Source organism: Wickerhamomyces anomalus, assembly GCF_001661255.1.
Source record: "Wickerhamomyces anomalus NRRL Y-366-8 unplaced genomic scaffold WICANscaffold_1, whole genome shotgun sequence".
NCBI lineage: Eukaryota > Fungi > Ascomycota > Saccharomycetes > Phaffomycetales > Wickerhamomycetaceae > Hansenula > Hansenula anomala.
The window spans coordinates 2218896-2238919 of NW_017567110.1; the positions used below are offsets into that span (position 1 = coordinate 2218896).

At 34.3% G+C, this 20024-nt stretch overlaps 9 protein-coding genes and 1 non-coding gene across 10 annotated transcripts; 3 read left to right on the forward strand and 7 right to left on the reverse strand.

The window, feature by feature from the left end:
* Positions 1–107: 107 nt before the first annotated feature.
* On the reverse strand, positions 108–4406 carry WICANDRAFT_66800 (uncharacterized protein; the record flags this gene model as incomplete). Its single annotated transcript, XM_019184057.1, has 1 exon — positions 108–4406. Exon 1 carries the CDS (start codon positions 4377–4379, stop codon positions 108–110), a length of 4272 nt encoding a protein of 1423 aa, XP_019041759.1. The 5' UTR covers positions 4380–4406.
* Positions 4407–4842: 436 nt separating this feature from the next.
* Positions 4843–5100, reverse strand: WICANDRAFT_17209 (uncharacterized protein; the record flags this gene model as incomplete). Its single annotated transcript, XM_019180732.1, has 1 exon — positions 4843–5100. A coding segment is annotated over one exon (258 nt), but the record flags the coding sequence as incomplete, so codon positions are not given.
* Positions 5101–5655: 555 nt separating this feature from the next.
* WICANDRAFT_25709 (uncharacterized protein) lies at positions 5656–6729 on the forward strand (the record flags this gene model as incomplete). Its single annotated transcript, XM_019181178.1, has 1 exon — positions 5656–6729. The coding sequence occupies one exon, from the start codon at positions 5656–5658 to the stop codon at positions 6727–6729; it is 1074 nt and encodes a 357-aa protein (XP_019041761.1).
* A 192-nt stretch (positions 6730–6921) lies between these two features.
* On the reverse strand, positions 6922–6995 carry WICANDRAFT_t22. The gene has a single exon. It is a non-coding gene; the product is annotated as a tRNA-Asn (tRNA).
* Positions 6996–7694: 699 nt separating this feature from the next.
* On the reverse strand, positions 7695–8153 carry ATG8 (ubiquitin-like protein ATG8; the record flags this gene model as incomplete). The annotated part of the gene is made up of 2 exons (XM_019181272.1): positions 7695–8062; positions 8120–8153. 2 exons carry the CDS (start codon positions 8151–8153, stop codon positions 7695–7697), a joined length of 402 nt encoding a protein of 133 aa, XP_019041762.1.
* Positions 8154–9195: 1042 nt separating this feature from the next.
* On the reverse strand, positions 9196–12432 carry ILS1 (isoleucine--tRNA ligase ILS1; the record flags this gene model as incomplete). The annotated part of the gene is made up of 1 exon (XM_019181267.1): positions 9196–12432. One exon carries the CDS (start codon positions 12430–12432, stop codon positions 9196–9198), a length of 3237 nt encoding a protein of 1078 aa, XP_019041763.1.
* Positions 12433–12710: 278 nt separating this feature from the next.
* On the forward strand, positions 12711–13772 carry AAR2 (U5 snRNP complex subunit AAR2; the record flags this gene model as incomplete). The annotated part of the gene is made up of 1 exon (XM_019183024.1): positions 12711–13772. The coding sequence occupies one exon, from the start codon at positions 12711–12713 to the stop codon at positions 13770–13772; it is 1062 nt and encodes a 353-aa protein (XP_019041764.1).
* A 539-nt stretch (positions 13773–14311) lies between these two features.
* WICANDRAFT_76726 (tRNA lysidine(34) synthetase) lies at positions 14312–15158 on the reverse strand (the record flags this gene model as incomplete). The annotated part of the gene is made up of 2 exons (XM_019184440.1): positions 14312–14332; positions 14367–15158. 2 exons carry the CDS (start codon positions 15156–15158, stop codon positions 14312–14314), a joined length of 813 nt encoding a protein of 270 aa, XP_019041765.1.
* A 764-nt stretch (positions 15159–15922) lies between these two features.
* On the forward strand, positions 15923–17911 carry SSA3 (Hsp70 family ATPase SSA3; the record flags this gene model as incomplete). The annotated part of the gene is made up of 1 exon (XM_019182647.1): positions 15923–17911. The coding sequence occupies one exon, from the start codon at positions 15923–15925 to the stop codon at positions 17876–17878; it is 1956 nt and encodes a 651-aa protein (XP_019041766.1). The 3' UTR covers positions 17879–17911.
* Positions 17912–18009: 98 nt separating this feature from the next.
* On the reverse strand, positions 18010–18879 carry WICANDRAFT_60613 (uncharacterized protein; the record flags this gene model as incomplete). The annotated part of the gene is made up of 1 exon (XM_019183025.1): positions 18010–18879. One exon carries the CDS (start codon positions 18877–18879, stop codon positions 18010–18012), a length of 870 nt encoding a protein of 289 aa, XP_019041767.1.
* Positions 18880–20024: the final 1145 nt, after the last annotated feature.

The following is a 20024-nucleotide window of genomic DNA, read 5'->3' on the forward strand; positions in this document are numbered from 1 at the left end:
TTGATAAAACTACATAACAACCAACTTGGCAAAAAAACATGCAAATCAAAAACATCTTTCTTTTTCATTATAAATACTAATATGAAACACTAAATTTGACAAACCATTTATCCCACAACATTTCTATCATCTCTTCTTTTTTGTATATCGGCAAGGAATGGCAAGCCACCACCAATTGGAGCTGCTGGAGGTGGATTAGAAGCTGATGGTGCTGGTGCTGGTGGTGCTGGTGGTGCTGGTGGTGCTGGTGCTCCTGTTGGAGGTGGTGGAGGTGGTGCTGGTGGTGCATTGGCCTGAGGTAATGGTGGAGGTGGAGGTACACTAGCTTGTGGTAATGGAGGTGGTGCTGGTGCTGATGATTCCGGTAATGGAGGTGGTGCTGGTGCTGAAGATTCTGGTAATGGAGGTGGTGCTGGTGCACTTTGTTCAAAAAATGAAGGAGTTGATGGTGCACTTGTTTGCGGCAAAGGTGGTGGAGGTGGCGCACTTGTTTCTGGTAAAGGTGGTGGAGGTGGTGCACTTGTATCTGGTAATGGTGGTGGTGCAGGGGCACTTGACGGTGGTAATGGTGGTGGAATTGAATCTGGTAACTGAGGTGCACTAGCTTGTGGTAATGGTGGAGCTTCAGGAGCAGGTGAAGGAGCAGCAGGAGTTGACAGAGAATCAACAAATTGATCATCATCAGATGGCACACTATCTTCATTTAACTCAGGATGAGGATGAGCTGCAAATGCATCGTCTGCTGGACCTTCTTCAGTAGGATATGGTGGTGAAGGTGGAGTTGGTGGGATAGGTGAATCTTGAGCTGGGGCTTGTGGAATTGGTGGAGCAACAGGTTGTTGTTCAGGTTGCACTGGAGCTTGAGGTACAATATTGGATGAGGAAGCACTTGGAATAGGAGCAGCAATAGGAACTGGTTTCTCTTTAACATTATCAAATAATTTGTTTTGTTCTTGCTTTGGTGTAGAAACTTGAGAATTAGAATTAGTTCTTGCAGGACCCATACCTGAAAACAACAACCCAGCCAAATGAGCAGCTCCTTGACGATTTGGAATTTCATCTTCATCTTCACTCTTGTCTTCTTCAGAACTCCAACCATCATCATCGTCATTGTTATTCAATCCTCTTTGAGCATTTCTTTGGGCCTCAGCATTCTTGGAATTAAATGATGGGGCTTGAGATGGAGCTGGAGCTGGAGCTATAGGTTGAGGACCTTTTGGAGCTTGTTGGGATGCTTGTGGTTTACCAAATGGATTGTTTGATGAGATAGAAGCAGGAGCTTGATTTTTAGCAAATGGATTAGTATCATGATGTTTCAAATCTTTATCAGCACTTGGTTCAGCTTGAGCTGGTTGTGGTTGTGGAGTAGAAACTTGAGGTGAAGCTGTTTTTGGTTGAGGCGCAAACGTCTTGACTGGAGCTTGTGGTATAGATTCTTCCTCTTTTTCTTCTTCATGTTCAGCATCTTCTAATTCTTTACGTAAATGAGCCAATCTAGCTTCTTTATCAGCTTTTTTCTTCTTCTTCAAATCTTCCAATTGTTGGCGTAATTTTAATTCTTCTTCATCAACTTCCTCCTCAGATTCTTCAGTTGTCTTAGCTGGTGCTGATGCCTTTGGTGTAGTTCTTGAAGTTGGTGGCGGTGGTGGTGCAGACTTGGCTTGCGCTTGTGCATGGAATGAAGGTTGTTGTGGTTTTGGAGGTGCAGGAGATTGTGCTTGAGGTGCCGGTTGAGAGTTAATTGGAGGTTGTTGTGGCTTTTCTTGAACTGGTGGAGGAGTGTTCACTTGAGGTGAAGCAGCAGGAGATGGAGTTTCTGCTTTGGATCCACCATGTCTTGAAATACCAAATTTAGCTAGTCTTTCATTCATCTTTCTCTTTGCTTGTTCTTTAATATAAGCGGCTCTATCTTCAGGACTCTTGTAACTAGAATATGAATCTGGAGTTGAAGGTTTTGGACTTAAAGCACTTGGTGAAGAATAAGAATTTGAAGCAGATAATGAAGGAGCATTATTTGATGATCTAGTAGCTTGTGATGGAGCAGGACTGCTTATTCTCAAAGATTTGATCAATTCAGCAACATCTGGTTGAACATCCAAGCCTAATTCCCATTTCTTGTAACTAGTTGGATCACTATCTTTATTCAAACTATTTAAAACACCTTCTGAAATATCTTTAATTGTCTTTTCAATATCATAAATAATTTCTTGGGTCTCTTTATTCTTGGACTTTATTTTAACAACTTCTTCATTCAATTGCTGTTGTTCATTTTCAAAATCAGCAGTTGGATCTGAGACTGTCTTACCAGTTAAAGCAGCCATTCTTTGAGCTAATAAAGCCTTACTTTTTGCCTTTCTTTTATCAGATTCGGTAACTTCACCATTTGGACCGGAACCAACAATTGAAGATGGATGTTGAATCTTGTAAAGTTCAATTCTTGAGTTTGTGATATCATTATCTATTCTTGAGATTTCATTAAGTAAATTTGGAACTCTTGAAACCAATGTATTTAATTTATCCTTCTGTTGTAATGCATCATTTGATATATTTGGTTTAGGCAACGTTCTAATTTTGTTTTTCAAATCTTCAATTTCTTGTAACTCTTTAGCATTATGTTCGGCCTTCTTTGCACTTTCAGCATTCAAAGATTCCAATTGACGTTGTTTATCTTGAACTTGTCCCTTTAAAGCATCAATTGAAGATTTTGAGTCACTACTAGGACTATCTGTTTTCCTTCTGTTTCTGGAAGAGTTCATATCACTAGCATTGCCCTCAGTTTTGAAATTAGAAAAAGCTGTTGAAGGTTTACCAAATGATGGTGTATTTTTCAATTGATTTTTAACATAATTCACATTCTTAACGCTATCAGGTAATAAAGAATCAGGCAAGCGGTTTGGCAATTCATTCCCATTCAACTTTCTATAAATCAACCACATACCAAGTGAAAAAGATTCTTTATTTAAGTGGGTTGTGCTTTCATTTGTAATCAAGTTCCACACTTTTTCTAATTCTGAACGATTTAAACCAGATTTTCTAAATATCTCAGCAGATAAGCTTGGATCTAATTGACCTTTTTTGCTTGTATCATAAGTATCAAAAATTTTGCTAAACAAGGCCTTTTCTTGAGGTTTGATGAATTCTTGATTCTGTTGTGGTGGCAAGTTTTGATATTGAGAGAAACCAGTGAAACCGGTACGTTGAGGCTGTAAATAGCTTGATTGAAACAAGTTATTATTACCTACACCAGTCTTTTGTTGTTGTAATAAACCTGATGAAAACATACCGTTGTTACCAACACCAGTTTTTTGTTGTTGTAGAAGAGCTGGTGGATTATAATTTGGTTGATACCCCGTAGTTTGGCTTTGTAAAGGCTGTTGGATGCCAGTGGCTTGTTGTTGCAAAGGTTGATAACCAGTAGTTTGTGTTTGTAATGCTTGGAATCCGGTTCTTTGAGGTTGTAATGGTTGAAATCCAGTAGCTTGAGCTTGTAGTGGTTGATATCCAGTTGCTTGAGATAACAAAGGTTGCTGGAATCCAGTTTGTTGAGGTTGCATTTGAATTCCACTTAATTGACTGATTGCACTTTGTTGTTGAGGCTGTTGTGAAATATTGTCAAATGGTGTTGATCTTTGAGGAGCATTATCATCTGGAATGCTGAAATTAATGGCATCAACGAAACCTTCCACTTCGTTTTTGACATTAGATTCTAGTTGATATGGGATTGGTAATCCTTTCAAAGCAACATTACACAAATGTAATGCTAGAGCAAACTCTGGAAATAACAATTGACCAGATTTGTTAAGATCTGATAACTCCCAAATTCTAGCTAGTTGGTTTGGTTGTAATCCTGATCTCATCAAGACATCTCTAGCAGCATCAGCACTAATTGCAAAAGACTTCTTTGGAACAGCACTTCTGAATAAATCTTCAAACTTTTGTTGATCATGAGCTGTCAAGAAAGACAATCTAATGTTTGGAATTTTTAACTCTTCATTTTTCTCAACACCTTGAGCAGCTGATGAGAAGCCAGTTTTCTGTGGAGCTATCGGTTGTTGTGGTTGCTGTTGTTGCAAACCAAATTGTGATTGTTGTCCAAATTGATTTGATACGTATCCAGTTTGTTGAGGTTGAACAAAACCTGTTTGCTGTGGTTGGACATATCCTGTAGGTTGGCCATATAGAGGCTGTTGAGCACCAAATCCAACTGGTTGATTCAATTGAGATTGGAAACTAGTTGTTGGAGGCTGTTGTTGTTGTTGAAATCCCGCTTGAAATCCAGTCTGCTGAGGAGGCAATTGACCGTAGCCAGTTGGTTGATACCCGAGAGGCTGTTGGCCCGTAAACTGGCCACCTTGCTGATAACCAGTGTAATTGTACATTCTCTATTCTCCTGACTTGGATTCAATTGATAACGTTGACGTGGGTTTAAGTAGTTTTCGTTTTCAATTTCGATTCCAGCTTTGAATTTTGGTGAAACGCTGATGGAAAAAAATCTTAAGGGGCACAATCGGCCAGTGTAACCTTGCCCGATATGGCGCACACATAAATATTTCAGAGCTACAAGTTGGAAATAGATATAGAAAGTATCTTTGATTAGACTGAAAGCACTTGGTGCTGCTATAGCTAAGAGATTCATATGCAGCATTCTCTATGTTCCTTGGAGATCCTGGTGATTCATAAGCTCAGGATAAGAAAATAAAGGATTCAGATAGCATTGACTGCATTTTAACCGTTTGTTCTGTTCAGTCAACATCAAGTGGTGGGCTAAATTCAGTAGTCAACGACATCACCAGCCCATTCGACCTTTGTATATTCTCAATCCTAACCAGTGTTTTTGCACTTGAGTCTCTCTTCCACTTCAACACCTTTCTTCTCTAGTTGACCCACTAATGATTTTTGTTCTTCTAGCAGCGCATCCAAATAATCCGCAGACTTATTCAGTATCAAAATCTCTGATCTGTTATCACTAGGCTTCAATTCAGGTACCAGTTCAACAAGCCTGCTGAATGCATCTCTGATAGCCTGTCTTCTCTTGTGCTCTGATTCTATATGGTGTTTTTTCTTCTCTTCCTCAGTGAGGAACACAGTCTTCTTGGTCTTTGGCTTCTTGCCCTTTTGCTTCGCTATTGGAGAGCCTCCCTGTTGCTGCTGCTTTGGGATGGCTGCTGGTGGTGACTTGGACATTCTATCTCTGGCACACGATGGCTCTTGCACTGGCGTGTCGTCTATTGACACTGTTTTCGTTGGAGGAAATGAGTTTTTGTCAATTGACATGTGAACAGGATCGAGGAAAATGCTGCCCCGTGTCAAGCTTTGTTATACCTGGAAACAGTCATCTTCACCACGGTATAGAAGGAGCCTGTGGAATTACTCTGTAATTTCAATAATGGCTATTTAACACGAAATACGCTAAGTTATTCACACACTAATTGATTCATTTGTCGTCAAATCACCCATGGCCCATATTCTTTTATACTGTGCCTTGCCTCAATCCTTGTTGAAAAATTTAAAAAAAAAAAGACACGCCAACTTCAGTTACATAAACAATAGGGAATTAACTATTATACGTGATAACAACCGTGCAATTCAGTTGTCCTGAACCATTCCAAAATAGGTGTCCTACTAGTTGCTGTCTCATACTTGGTCTATCGCAAAATGTCAAGTTTATCTACCCAATTCAGTCTTTCTAGACTAAATTTACCACAGGCTACAAAATACTTACTATTAACATTATCTGGTGTATCATCATTGTTATTGTTCTTGAAATATAGAATGTATAATGATTTGATCGCAATTGGTGAAACTGATATTGAGTTTGACAAGATCGTGGTCCCTTATTTACAATTAATACCAAATCATACTTTATTACACCCTTGGACTGTTATCACCTCAATTTTCATTGAAACTAAAGTATGGAAATATTTCATTTCTGTTTTGATCTCTTATTTTGCTGGTAAATTCATTGAAAGATCTTGGTCAAGTAAAGAATTGATCAAATTTGTTATCTTAATTGGTGGTGTTACAAATTTATTGGTTTCATTATCTTTAATCATTTCCAATATTATTTTTCAATTACACTATTTTAATGTCCCTGTTGATGGTAACATCTCATTACTAGTTGGATTTTTAGTCGTTTTTAAACAATTGATTCCTGAACATTCGTTAGTGTTATTCAAAGGTGCTATCCATGCTAGAGTTAAACATATTCCATTCTTAGTCTTATTAGGATTGACTGTTTTTTCAATTGCAACTTTTAGTCCAACTCCATTTTATCAATCATGGATCGGATTCCTAGTTTCATGGGCCTACTTGAGGTTTTATCAATCAAACATCATTGATCCTCTATTACCTCAACCAAATGATGTTATCGGTGTTCAAAGATTAAAAGGTGATGCTTCTGAAACTTTCAGTTTGGTTCATTTCTTCCCAGATGCTCTTGCACCAATCTTGTCTCCAATTTTTGATCAATTCTATGAAATCTTTGTTCAATTAGGTTTATTATCAAGATTCAATGATAGTGAAATTGAACAAAGTAATTTAATCGCTAATAGAAGATTAACTGGTCAACAACAAGCTCAACAATTAGATTCAAGAAGTGCTGCTGAAAGAAGAAGACAAGTTGCCCTTAAAGTCTTGGAGGAAAGAATTGGTGAAGATCCAAACTCAAAAAAACAATCTCCAACTGAAATTGGTGTTGCTGCTAGTTCTCAAGATGAAGTGAGTGCTTGAGCTTCTTTTTTTTTCAAAACAAAAAATTTGAAAATTTATCTTTATCCAACCCACAACAAAAAAAAAGAAGTAGTGACATTAAGAAATAGTTTGAATATAGTCTATTTATTGAATTATTGTAGAAAAATAGCAAAAAAAAGGTTATTTTAGCATGCAAAAAGCGCCAAATCCCCGGCAAGCTAAAAAAACAAGCGACCCCGGACAGGATCGAACTGTCGATCTTGTGATTAACAGTCACACGCCTTAACCAGCTTGGCCACGGAGTCAATTTTTGAAAATTTATTTTTCTGCAAAACTAGGACATACTTTTATCACGTGATGATCACGTGATTAGTAAGTTTTTAACTCATAAATATAATATGAAATTTTTGTATAGAACTAATATTTAAAAAACGTATCTCAAGATACACTTAGATCTCCTTAATATAATTTTGGTTAATTTATGTCGAAAAGCATAATTTTCTTGTTGGTTTTAATTTTAAAGAAAATTTGTCTAAGTAAGGTTTAACAAATGCTCTAGATAAACTTGAGTAAAATTCATATAATAAAAATATTTTTCAAATTTAACTACAACTATTTATGCCAATCAATTATGCAGTCTTTTTAACCTTCTATTCCATTTTTAAATTGGGTCCTTCCCTATTTTATTGTTGTGTAAAAATTAATTCAAAATGTTGGTCACGTGATGAGATGAAGAAAATGACTGAAATCACAACATTTAATGAAAGTTTCCCATAAAAAGTCAAGAATTAGGCAGTGAAAACTACATAGGATTATCCTGAATATTTGGTTGTATAATTAAATCTCCAAACACATATAAACAAACCCTTGACATATATAAATTGACGTAATACTTATAAAAAAAATCCAGATCAACATTAAATAGAAAACCACCCATATTCTTCATTTCTCAAGTTAGAGAATTAATAAATTCATATAATAAAATAAAACCAAATACCTTTGACTTATTCATTTAGTTCAATAACACCTGGCAAGCTTGCAATATCAACAGTTGCATCACCAAAAGTGTTTTCACTTGAGTAAAGAACATACAAGAATCCATCTTCGTCTTTATGTTCTTCATAGATTGAGCTCATTGAAGCAGCTGTTGGTGGTAATATGTCATTAACAAAAATAAAGATTGCCTTTTCTGCTGGTAGGTGAATTCTTTTTCTAATAACGTAAACAAATTGACCAATAGTTAAATCATATGGAACAAGGTATTTCTTCTTGTCAATTTCTGGAAGGTTGGATTTCTCAGCTCTTTCACAGATTATTGGGATACGATTGTTGAATCTTTGACGAATCTTTGTAGCTTCAGCTTTTCTTTGTTCTGTGAACTATGTTAGTAATTGAGTTTCATGATAAGATAAGCAAAATAAACACATACCAAAACTGTGTTCTTCTTTAAATTGGAAAAACATGATTGATTCTTTGAAATGAGTTGTAGTAGTTGCTATTTGTAACTAATAATTAGTTAGTATCTTGTAATCGTTTGGTTTCAGTTAAAAATGTTAGAGTTGAGGTTACACGGTTTTTGACACAAACAAAGGACATCTCCCCAGAGAAAGGGGATAAAACCGTGACAAACTCTACTAAATCACCAGTTTCTTCTAGTACAAACCGATACTCACTCTTGGCTGATATAACTTCTTTGAATTGTATCCCCAAACGGTGTAATTGGCGTGTGTAACGTGTGTGTTGTTGTTTGTGTAGGTGGCGTCCCTTGTGACAGTTTTTTATTAACTTTTTAGTCACTACTGTTTGAATATTGTGGGCCGCGATAAGGAGTGCTGAACTGGGGGTAACACCTCTCTATCAAAAACATCTGAACCTCGTTATTATGGCATTTTCATATAGGAAAGAGTACTAAATGAGTATAAAATGGGTTTTATGAATGAAAAATTAATAGGATACATGATTTGGGTCTTTTCTAGACTTTATCTGGTGGTTACGTGGCTCAGTGTGAATTTACTATGGTGCCGGTGAGCATTCGTGAAAAAATGAGCATTTCTCGACAGCCTGGAAAAAACATGTATCAGCTAGTTCATCGAAATACTTGTTCAACAGTCATAAAGCGATGTCGTCCTCAAAGTATGCCGTCAGGCCAACCAAGAGACTGATAAAGTCAACCACTAATTGTCCAGATTCAGTGCGTTATGTTTGTCCAAGGAGTTTGTTTAGCAACTAACAATCCTCTTTGTAGGCTGCTGCTTATGGTGAATGTGTGTTACAAAACTATACGGATATGAAGAAAGGAACTTGTGAGAAAGAATTCCAGGCTTTTAAAGCTTGTGTACAGAAACACTTTGGAAGAAGGTTCTAGATAGAAGACACCATTATTTATTACTTATTTATTTGCATAACACAATTATTTATTACTACAAATGATTTAATGAAATAATTTACACATAATCTATTAAATATACAGTTTCAAAACGTGATTGATGTAGACACTTAGTCTTCTTAGATTCTGAGGATTCTCAAGTTGAAGATACAGTCATTGATGGCTTGTTCTTCATCAGCAACAACTTCTTTACTTGATTCACGGAATGGTTCCAATTCACCTTTCAAGGTCTTTGATAACAAATCTTTATGAGTTGAAACAACATTTTCAAAGTCAATGGTATCTTTGATCAATTTATATTGAACAAGAACATCATCTGTAGCGTTCAAACCACCTTTCTTACGTAATCTTTGAATACGATTAACCAATTCACGAGCTAAACCTTCAGTTTTCAATTCGGGGTAGATATTGATATCTAAAATGATTAAAACATCTTGATCACTTCTAACTTCTTGGTTTTCATTAGCTTGACTTTCTGGTAAACCTCTCAAAACTGATAAATCACCTTCAACTAAATCAATACCAGCAACAGTGATTTTACCAGTATTAGCATATGATTCAACTTCATCAGAAGTTAAAGCTGGTAAGGCATCTTTAACTTTTTTAACATCTTTCTTTAATTTTTTACCCAAGACTGGCCAGTCAGCAACTGCTCTATATTCAACACCATATTTCTTTTCATCTGAGGTGATAACCAAATCACGAACATTCAATTCTTCAATGATGTAACCTTTCAAAGCATCAACATCTTTCAAGTATTGTTCATCATTATGTAGGATAACCAATTGTTTTAATGGAGTTTTCAATGAAATCAATTTCTTTTCACGAATGTTACGACCTAAATCAATAACTTTTTGCATACGTGAAACAGCAGTTTCAATACGTTCATCAAATAATTCTTCACGAACAGTTGGATATGATAAGAAATGAATGGATCTATGATCTTTACCATTCAAAGCAAATGAAGCTAAAGTTTCTTCATCGAAATATTCTCTCAATCTTTGATAAATAGTTTCTGACAAGAATGGAGTGAATGGACCCATAGCACGAACTAAACCAAATAAAGCTTCAGTTAAAGTATTTAATGATTTTTTGGTGTCATCAACTGAAACTTCACCTTTGAGACGACGACGGTTGAATCTAATATACCAGTTGGTTAATTCATCAATAAAGTTTAATAATCTTGGAACAACAGTGTATAATCTGTATTCAGTCATTTCTTCATGAATAAATTTGATTAATGATTGTAATGAAGCTAAAACCCATCTATCCATAACATTATCAGATTTCAAGTTGGCATCATATTTGAAATCAACGTTTTCATTCTTCTTCAATAAAGCAACTGAACCTTCCAAGAATTTAGCAGAATTCCACCATGGTAATAAAACTTTAGAAACAACTTCTTTAACACCTTCTTCTTTGAATTTCAAAGTTTCAGCACGTAAAACTGGTGAATTGATCAAATATAATCTTAAGGCATCAGCACCATATTGATTCAAAACAATAGTTGGATCTGGATAATTCTTTAAACGTTTAGACATTTTCTTACCATCAGCAGCTAAAACAATACCACTAACGATAACATTTTGATATGGTGCAGTGTTAAAAAGATGAGTCCCTAAAACGGTTAAAGTATAGAACCAACCTCTAGTTTGATCCAAACCTTCAGAGATGAAGTTAGCTGGGAATCTGTTTTTGAATTTATCCTTGTTTTCAAATGGATAATGACCTGAAGCATAAGGCATAGAACCTGATTCAAACCAACAATCGAAAACTTCTTCAACTCTTTTCAAAACACCTTTACCAGTTTGAGATGGAATAGTAATATCATCAATACTATCACGATGTAAATCAGTGATATCATCTCTTCCTGATAATTTTTTCAATTCTTCAACAGAACCAACACAAACAACTTCTTCAAAATCATCACTAACCCATAATGGGATTGGTGTACCCCAATAACGATTTCTTGAAACGTTCCAGTCACGAGCATTAGCAATCCAGTTTGAAAATCTTTTTTCTTTGATAGTACTTGGAACCCATCTTGTCTTTTCAACATTGTTCAACATGTCTGGAATAGCTTCTTTAATACGAACAAACCAAGCTGGAACAGTTCTGTATAATAAAGGAGTATCTGATCTCCAACAGAATGGGTAACTATGTCTGATTTGAGAATTCAACAAGATTTTACCCTTTTCTGTTAAATATTTGATAATCTTGGAATCAGCATCTTTAACATAAACACCTTCCCAATCTGAAACTTCTTTAGTAAATAAACCTTTATCATCAACTGGGTTTGGAGGCAATAAAGTTTCATTAATAACACCGTTAGCAGTGGCGGCGTTGAAATCTTCTTCACCAAATGCTGGAGATTGATGAACAATACCAGTACCACTATCAGCAGAAACATATGAAGCTTGGATAACTTTGAAACCGGTTTCTTTGAATTTGTCATAGAAATAGTTGAATAATGGTTCATATTTCAAACCAACTAATTTTTTACCTGGGAATCTATCAACAACTTTGAATTTTTCATTTTGAGGTTTCTTGTATAATGTTTTAATTAAAGATTCAATTAAAATATAATATTTATCAGCTTTTTCATCATAAATTTTAACATATTCTAAGTCTGGATGAACACATAATGCGATATTTGATGGTAAAGTCCATGGAGTAGTGGTCCATGCAACCAAGATAGTTTTTGGATCATCTAATAATGGGAATGCAACTGTAACAGCTGGATCATTAACATCTTTATAATTTTGTTGAGCTTCAAAATTAGCTAATGGAGTGGTTAACCCAGTAGAATAAGGCATAACTCTAACACCTCTGTAAACTTGATTTTGATCAAATAATTGTTTGAAAACCCACCAAACAGATTCCATAAATTCTGGATATAAAGTTTTATAATCGTTATCAAAATCAATCCAACGACCTAAACGACCAATGGTTTTTCTCCATTCATCAGCATAACGCATAACAATGGCTCTACATTCAGCATTATATTTGTCAATACCCATGGCCATAACATCTTGTTTACCAGTGATACCTAATTTCTTGTCAATTTCATGTTCAACTGGAACACCATGAGTATCCCAACCAAATCTTCTTTCAACATGATAACCATTCATAGTAGCATATCTTGGAACAATATCCTTAATAGTGGAAGCTAAAATATGACCATAATGAGGAGTACCAGTGGCAAATGGAGGACCATCAAAGAATGAGAATTCTGGTTTACCTTCAGTGATTTTCAAAGAAGTTTGGAAAGCATCAATGTCTTCCCAATGGGATAAGACTTTCTCTTCCTCCTTAGGAAATGAAAAAGGAGCCGATTTAACTTCTTCTTCAGACATTATAAAAGGCGGTTTTATGTGTCAAATTGAATGTTAATAACAAGAATCAAACGGTTTTATTACAAATTCTGTATTTTTTTTTCATTGACTCAACGATCTTATGATGCTGACAACGGCAAAAAAAAAAAGAGTTGATGTTCTGAGATTCGAGGGTTTCGATTTTTAGTTAGCAAAGTCATGTGATCTTGTGAGTTCCGGTACATAATAAGTAAAAAAGTTGATTTAGTTCAACCTTCTTTAAGCTTCATTATTTGGTTCAGAAACCAGGTCTTGTTGTTATGAATACGCCTCCCAGAACTACAATAATATTCAGCAACATCCCACAAGATTGGCTAGTAGGGATTGATTTACAATTTTTCAACACAAATCATATATTAAAAGGTATCAAATTAGTACCCGATGGGATTCATATTGTACATTTTGCCAAAGATCAATCAAGTATACGACATGGGTTTTACATAAATGCTAAAGAAGGTGATGTTATAATATGTTACTGGGATGAAAAAGATGAAAAAATATTAGTTGATGATGAAATCGGGGAATTGAATATAACAAAAGAGATGTCAAAGTTATCAGATTATTATTCATTCATGATTAGTTATCCACCAGATCCCGAGTGGAAAAAATTAACTCAATATATCAATTTTGGCCAAGTTAATTATATATTACCAAGGGGTAAACGAATTGATAGTGTTTTGACTTCAAGTGATGAAAATAATTTGTTGTTGGATGCATTACAGAAAAGTGCAAAGTCAAGAAATTTAACACAAGATCCAATAATAAATTCTATTATTGATCAAAGTGATGAAGAGATTAAATATACTTTGATTGATTTAAACAAGACTATAAGGCCTGATGGTACTGCAGGTGAAAAGACTAAAGATTCATTAGATAAATCATGGTTTTTAAATCAATTGTTGATTTCTGGTTATAATTCAAATGAAGAAATGTTGTTGAGTGAGTTTCAACAAGCTTTTTTAAATATGATCATTTTTGCAAACTATAGTAGTTCTATTCAATGGTTAAAATTTATTAAAGTGATTATGAATTGTAAAGAGATTTTGAATGGAAGATTAATCTTTTTTGAAAAATTCCTAGATGTGCTGATTGTTCAATTTGGGAAATTCCAGGAGGATTATATGGATGAATTCATTAGTGAAGATTTTTTGGATACTACAATTTCAGAATTTGAATATACAGTGAAAGAACAAGAATTACGTCCATTAATTAAAAAAACCATTGAGTTGAAAAATTTATTATTAGTGAAATTTAGTATCACTATACAAGGTTTAATGGAAGACGAAGAAGAAGCTCCAGTTGTTGTTGATATATCAGTATGAATCAAATGAATAAATGTTATTTTTGAGGGTCCATGGATTAGTTTTCCTATTTTCTATTAGTGGGAAATATGAATTTTTTTTATCTTTTAAATCATAAACGAAAGGTGTCCCTTCAAATTCAACAAGTGATTTCCCACCAATCTTAGCTCTTGCTGGTTTATCCGCTATTGTTATTGATTTTAACAATAAGTGTTGTTCACGACTTGATGGATTTATGAATTGGAACCAATAAATATTATCAAAAAGAAACCATTTTGTATGTGATAAAGCTGGTATTATGATCTCTTGTGATGAAGGTGTTGCTGTGTTTTGTTTTCTAATTGTTAAAACTGTTGTGTTTTCATTATGTACAAGGTTCCACTTTAGTTGTAATAAAGTGAATTGTTTTTGACTTTTCAATGCTGGTATCGTTTTCAAAACTTTATGGAAACTGTAATGATAATTGGATGATGGTGAATAAGGATAAAATAATTTGAATAATAATACTGCAATGACCAAGTTTGAGTTTTCATCCAAGGTTTTATTATCAAATTGAATTCTTAAACCTCTTGCTGAAAAATCTATTTTTTGCTCATTTCTTAAAGTCTGATATACTTGATCCACAAGATGTTCAATCATATCAGTGAATTTAAGAACTTGATTGTAAACTTCAACCAATTCAAGTTTTTTTGATGGATTTTGTCGTAGGTACGATCTAACAGTATTTCTTTTTGTAATTTCCAATTCATTTGTATGATCTTCAACCCATTTTATATTGTTCTCTTTAGCGTATGCATATAATTCCATTTTGGTAAATTCTAACAAGGGCCGTATCAAATTCAACCTATGCATTGATTCATTTGGTGATTGAGGTGATGGTGCTATAGATTTTCTTTGAATTCCTCTTAGGCCCATAATCCCACTATTACCAAATAATCTCAAGACAAAAGTTTCTAAATTATCATCAAAGTGATGACCAGTCATTAAATGATGGATTTCAAAGTTTTGACATATCGAATGTAATGTATTATATCTTTGTACTCTGGCAACCTCTTCAAATGAATCTTCAGGTTTTAATTCTGCAAGATTTAGCTTTGAATTATGGAAAGTTTCATAAAGACCAAGTTTCTTGATTTCTTCACCAATGAAGTTTATCTCTTGGGAACTTTTATCTCTCAAGCCATGATCCATTGATATTGTATGAATTTGAATTCCTAAATTTTCATGTTGATTTACTTTATGCAACAGATGAGTTAAACACATTGAATCTAACCCACCAGATAATGATATTGCTATTCTAGCTGGAATTGTTTGCCCATTTTTGAAGAGATGTCGTATTGATTGGAGGAATCTCAATTCCAAATGGTGTAGCATCCTCTTGATTCGAAAGTCTTGTTTTGAAGACATATTGATCTCTACAGATGCAATTTGATAATTTTCATACTTGTCACATGACGTACACGTGATGTCTCACATGACTATAAAGTAATATTCACGTGATCTGGTACACACAGCACTTTTTCTACGAGATTCTGTGTGCCAAAATCAGATCATCGCCTTTTTAGAATTTTTCATTTTTCAGTTGTTTGGCGCAAAGTTACAAAACAAAGAACGAGATGATTAAAGTGCAATTATTAGCAATTGAGTATTTTAGAGTGAAGAGGTTGATATTTTAGTGGAATTACAATCAATTGATCTTAAATTAAGTGATAAGATGTAGATATTTCCTAACTAAATCTCTGTAAATACTGGTCTTGCTTTTCTCGAGATGTGCCCACATTTTGACACAATGCCAAACCCACGTCTATCTCGGAAAGGGTCAACATGAACAAATTACAACAGAACAAGGAGCAAAGAACCAAAAGAACTGGTTTCAATTCAAGAACAATCCAGTTCAATCTAGTCTATTCTATTACTACGATCCATCACCATTTTATTCTCAATTGACGTATTCTTTATTGTGTTTTTCTAGAACCTTCTTTTGCTCTATAGTGTACCCATCTCAAAAAACTACAATTAGTGCTTTATCGAATATTCTGGAGAACTCGGTGGCCATTCAAGAAAAAAACTATATAAGGGACCCAATCAAACCCTCTTTGAAACATATCTCCCTTTTCCTATTACAACAAGAATAATTAATAGAGAATAATTATACACACACAAATACAAATATGTCAAAAGCTATAGGTATTGATTTAGGTACAACTTATTCATGTGTTGCTCATTTCACCAATGATCGTGTTGAAATCATTGCAAATGATCAAGGTAATAGAACAACCCCATCATATGTTGCTTTCACAGATACAGAAAGATTGATTGGTGATGCTGCAAAGAATCAAGCCGCTATGAACCCTTCAAACACTGTGTTTGATGCTAAACGTTTGATTGGTAGAAAATTTGATGATCCAGAAGTTATTACAGATGCAAAGCATTTCCCTTTCAAAGTGTTAGATAAAGAAGGTAAACCTTTTATTCAAGTTGAATTTAAAGGTGAAAGTAAAACTTTCTCACCAGAGGAAATTTCTTCAATGGTTTTAGGTAAAATGAAGGAAACTGCTGAAGGTTATCTTGGTGATACTGTTAAAGATGCTGTTATTACTGTTCCTGCTTATTTCAATGATTCTCAAAGACAAGCCACAAAAGATGCAGGTTTAATTGCAGGTTTAAACGTTTTGAGAATTATTAATGAACCAACCGCTGCAGCAATTGCTTATGGTTTAGATAAAAAAGGTCAAGGTGAACATAATGTTTTAATTTTTGATCTTGGTGGTGGTACTTTTGATGTTTCATTATTATCAATTGATGATGGTATTTTTGAAGTTAAGGCCACTGCAGGTGATACTCATTTAGGTGGTGAAGATTTTGATAATAAATTGGTTGATCATTTAGCTAATGAATTTAAGAGAAAGAACAAAAAAGATATCACTGGTAACCAAAGATCATTAAGAAGATTAAGAACAGCAGCTGAACGTGCTAAACGTACATTGTCATCATCTGCTCAAGCCTCAATTGAAATTGATTCATTGTTTGAAGGTATTGATTTCTATACTTCAATCACAAGAGCTAGATTTGAAGAATTGTGTGCTGATTTGTTTAGATCCACAATTGATCCAGTTGAAAGGGTTTTAAAAGATGCTAAATTGGATAAATCTCAAGTTCATGAAATTGTTTTAGTTGGTGGTTCTACACGTATTCCAAAAGTTCAAAAATTAGTTTCTGAATTCTTCAATGGTAAAGAACCAAATAAATCAATTAACCCAGATGAAGCTGTTGCATATGGTGCTGCTGTGCAAGCTGCCATTTTAACTGGTGATACATCTTCAAAGACTCAAGATTTATTATTGTTGGATGTTGCACCATTATCTATGGGTATTGAAACTGCTGGTGGTATTATGACTAAATTAATTCCAAGAAATTCCACAATTCCAACTAAAAAATCTGAAACTTTCTCCACTTATGCTGATAATCAACCAGGTGTCTTGATTCAAGTGTTTGAAGGTGAAAGAGCTAGAACAAAAGATAATAATTTATTAGGTAAATTTGAGTTGTCTGGTATTCCACCAGCTCCAAGAGGTGTTCCACAAATTGAAGTTACATTTGATGTTGATGCTAATGGTATCTTGAATGTTTCAGCATTGGAGAAAGGTACTGGTAAGACAAATAAGATTACAATTACAAACGATAAAGGTAGATTATCAAAAGAAGATATTGAACGTATGGTTTCAGAAGCTGAAAAATTCAAAGCTGAAGATGAAGCTGAAGCTGAACGTGTTTCTTCAAAGAATGGATTGGAAGCTTATGCTTATTCATTAAAGAATACAATTAATGAAGGTCAATTTAAAGAAAAAGTTGGTGAAGAAGATTATGAAAAATTATCAAAAGAGATTGAATCCACAATTTCTTGGATTGATGAATCTCAAGCTGCTTCCACTGATGAATATAAAGATAGACAAAAAGAATTGGAGGGTGTTGCTAATCCAATTGTGACTAAATTCTATCAAGCTGGTGGTGCTCCTCCTCCAGGTGCTGAAGGTGCTGCTCCAGGTGGATTCCCAGGTGGTGCCCCAGGCGGTGGTGCTCCAGGTGCTGGTGGTGACAATGGTCCTACTGTTGAAGAAGTTGATTAGATTTATTTAGCTAGTTGTAATTAATGAAATGGTAAGAAAAATTGGTTTTATTTTTATATTTGGTATAGGTTTTTAATTTTTATGATGATTGTATTAAATGAATGCATGTAGAATATCTAAACACTAACTTCTTATATCTTTTCAGCAGGTAGATGTCTTCTGTAGTTGAAATTCAAATTAAACATCCCCAACATTATATCTAATATTTTCGATCTTGGTAAGAAATTTGGAATATAATATAATCTTGAAGCTTCACCACCTTCAAAGATTCTAAAAGTGTTTAAACCAGATTTTTCCACTTGATCCAATACTCTTTTAGCGAAAATATCAGCAGGCATTCTTTTATGATTATTTTTATCTAAAGCTTGCTTTCTATTTTGGAAAATTTCAGTGTATTCATCAAAGTTATAAATGGAATCATCAGGAACAGTATTCATTGAATTGTTAAAGATATCAGTTTTAATCATCCCACCCAATACTTCAATGACTTTAACACCATAATTTCTAACTTCTAATTGTAATACCGAGATATATTGATCTAGGGCAGCTTTTGAAGAAACATATAATGAATTACAATGTAATGGTATATTCTTAGTGACAGAACCTGAAAAAATGATTGTACCTTTTGCATTTATGACCAATTTGATGAATTCTCTAGTCATTTTAATTGGACCAAATACATTAATGTCATATAGGTCTTGTAATTGTTCATCGGTAATGTCAGTTGAATGAACCGCAGTAACTATACCAGCGTTATTGTAAAGATAGTCTAATTTCCCATTTTCTTCAGCATCCACAACATCACGGATTTTTTTAATATCTTGGATATTACGAACATCTAAAGTATGTGTAATTATCCCTAGATCTTTAAAAGTTTGTAAGGTTGTATTGGAGAATTGATAATCAGTTGCATAGACTTTTACGCCCCTTTTATGGAATTCTAGGGCTAATGAATAACCAATACCAGAGTTTGTACCAGTGATCAAGGCGACTTTTGACATGGTTTTGATGAGTTAAAAGTTGAGTTAAAGTTGACGTGATGTAGGAGTTGGAGATAGTAATGAAAATTTTAGCTTAAACGGTTTTTTTTGGATTTGTTGGAGACCGCAACAATAGTGACGGCTGATTATATGATGATGAGTAAGGGAAGGGCTCAAAGCGTTTCTAGGAATTGGTGATGATTAGTTGTCTACTATTGAATTATGAGATATCAGATTGTTATTAAAGAGACAATAGCGTATTGCTCAAGGATGTCTATCAATTGAATAGCTAGTGTCCATGTTCCTGCTACAGCCGTTCATGGATTGACTGAGTTCATGGTTGTAGTCACGTGGTGATACTAGTCAATACACTTTAATACAATTAGATACACCTTATTCTATCACATTGCTCTAACTAATCTGAATGGCTATGCCCTTATCCAACTGATAACCAACTGATAAACTCTCTATTAAACGAACATTCGGTTTAATCAATCCAAGGCTACTTCCAACTTCGTATAGCCCTAGCCCTCGTTTAATGCACCTCGTTTAACTCTCTCGTTCCCTCGTTTAGACGTGCGCCACCCAACATTTTACAATTTTTTTTTGTTTTTAATTTTTTGATTTTTTTGAATTGCTCAAGAACGCGAATGTGAGGATTTCTATTTAACAACAAATTTGAACAGTTTTCGATAGCACAATCAATATTATCATCAATAGTTACAACCATTCAACATGAGGTGAGTGATACTAGACACACTAGGAATGACCTTTAACTAACACCAAACTATAGTAACGTCTTGATAAACTCCCCTATTCAGATAGTTCCAAATTCAACATTTTCTCAAAATTTCCAATCCCTAAGTTTACTAGATGCTTCTTCAAATTCATTAAGTTTAGTGGAAAAACTATGGGCTTCTTATTATCTATACATCAAAAATGATATCTTTGCCACCGGGTTATTGTTTTTCACCCTACATGAAATTATGTATTTTGGTCGTTGTTTACCATGGTATATAATTGATTGTATTCCATATTTCCAAAGATATAAAATTCAAGCTTCTAAAATCCCTTCAAATAAAGAACAATGGGAATGTTTAAAATCAGTCTTGATCTCCCATTTCCTAGTTGAAGCCTTCCCAATTTGGTTCTTCCATCCAGTTTGT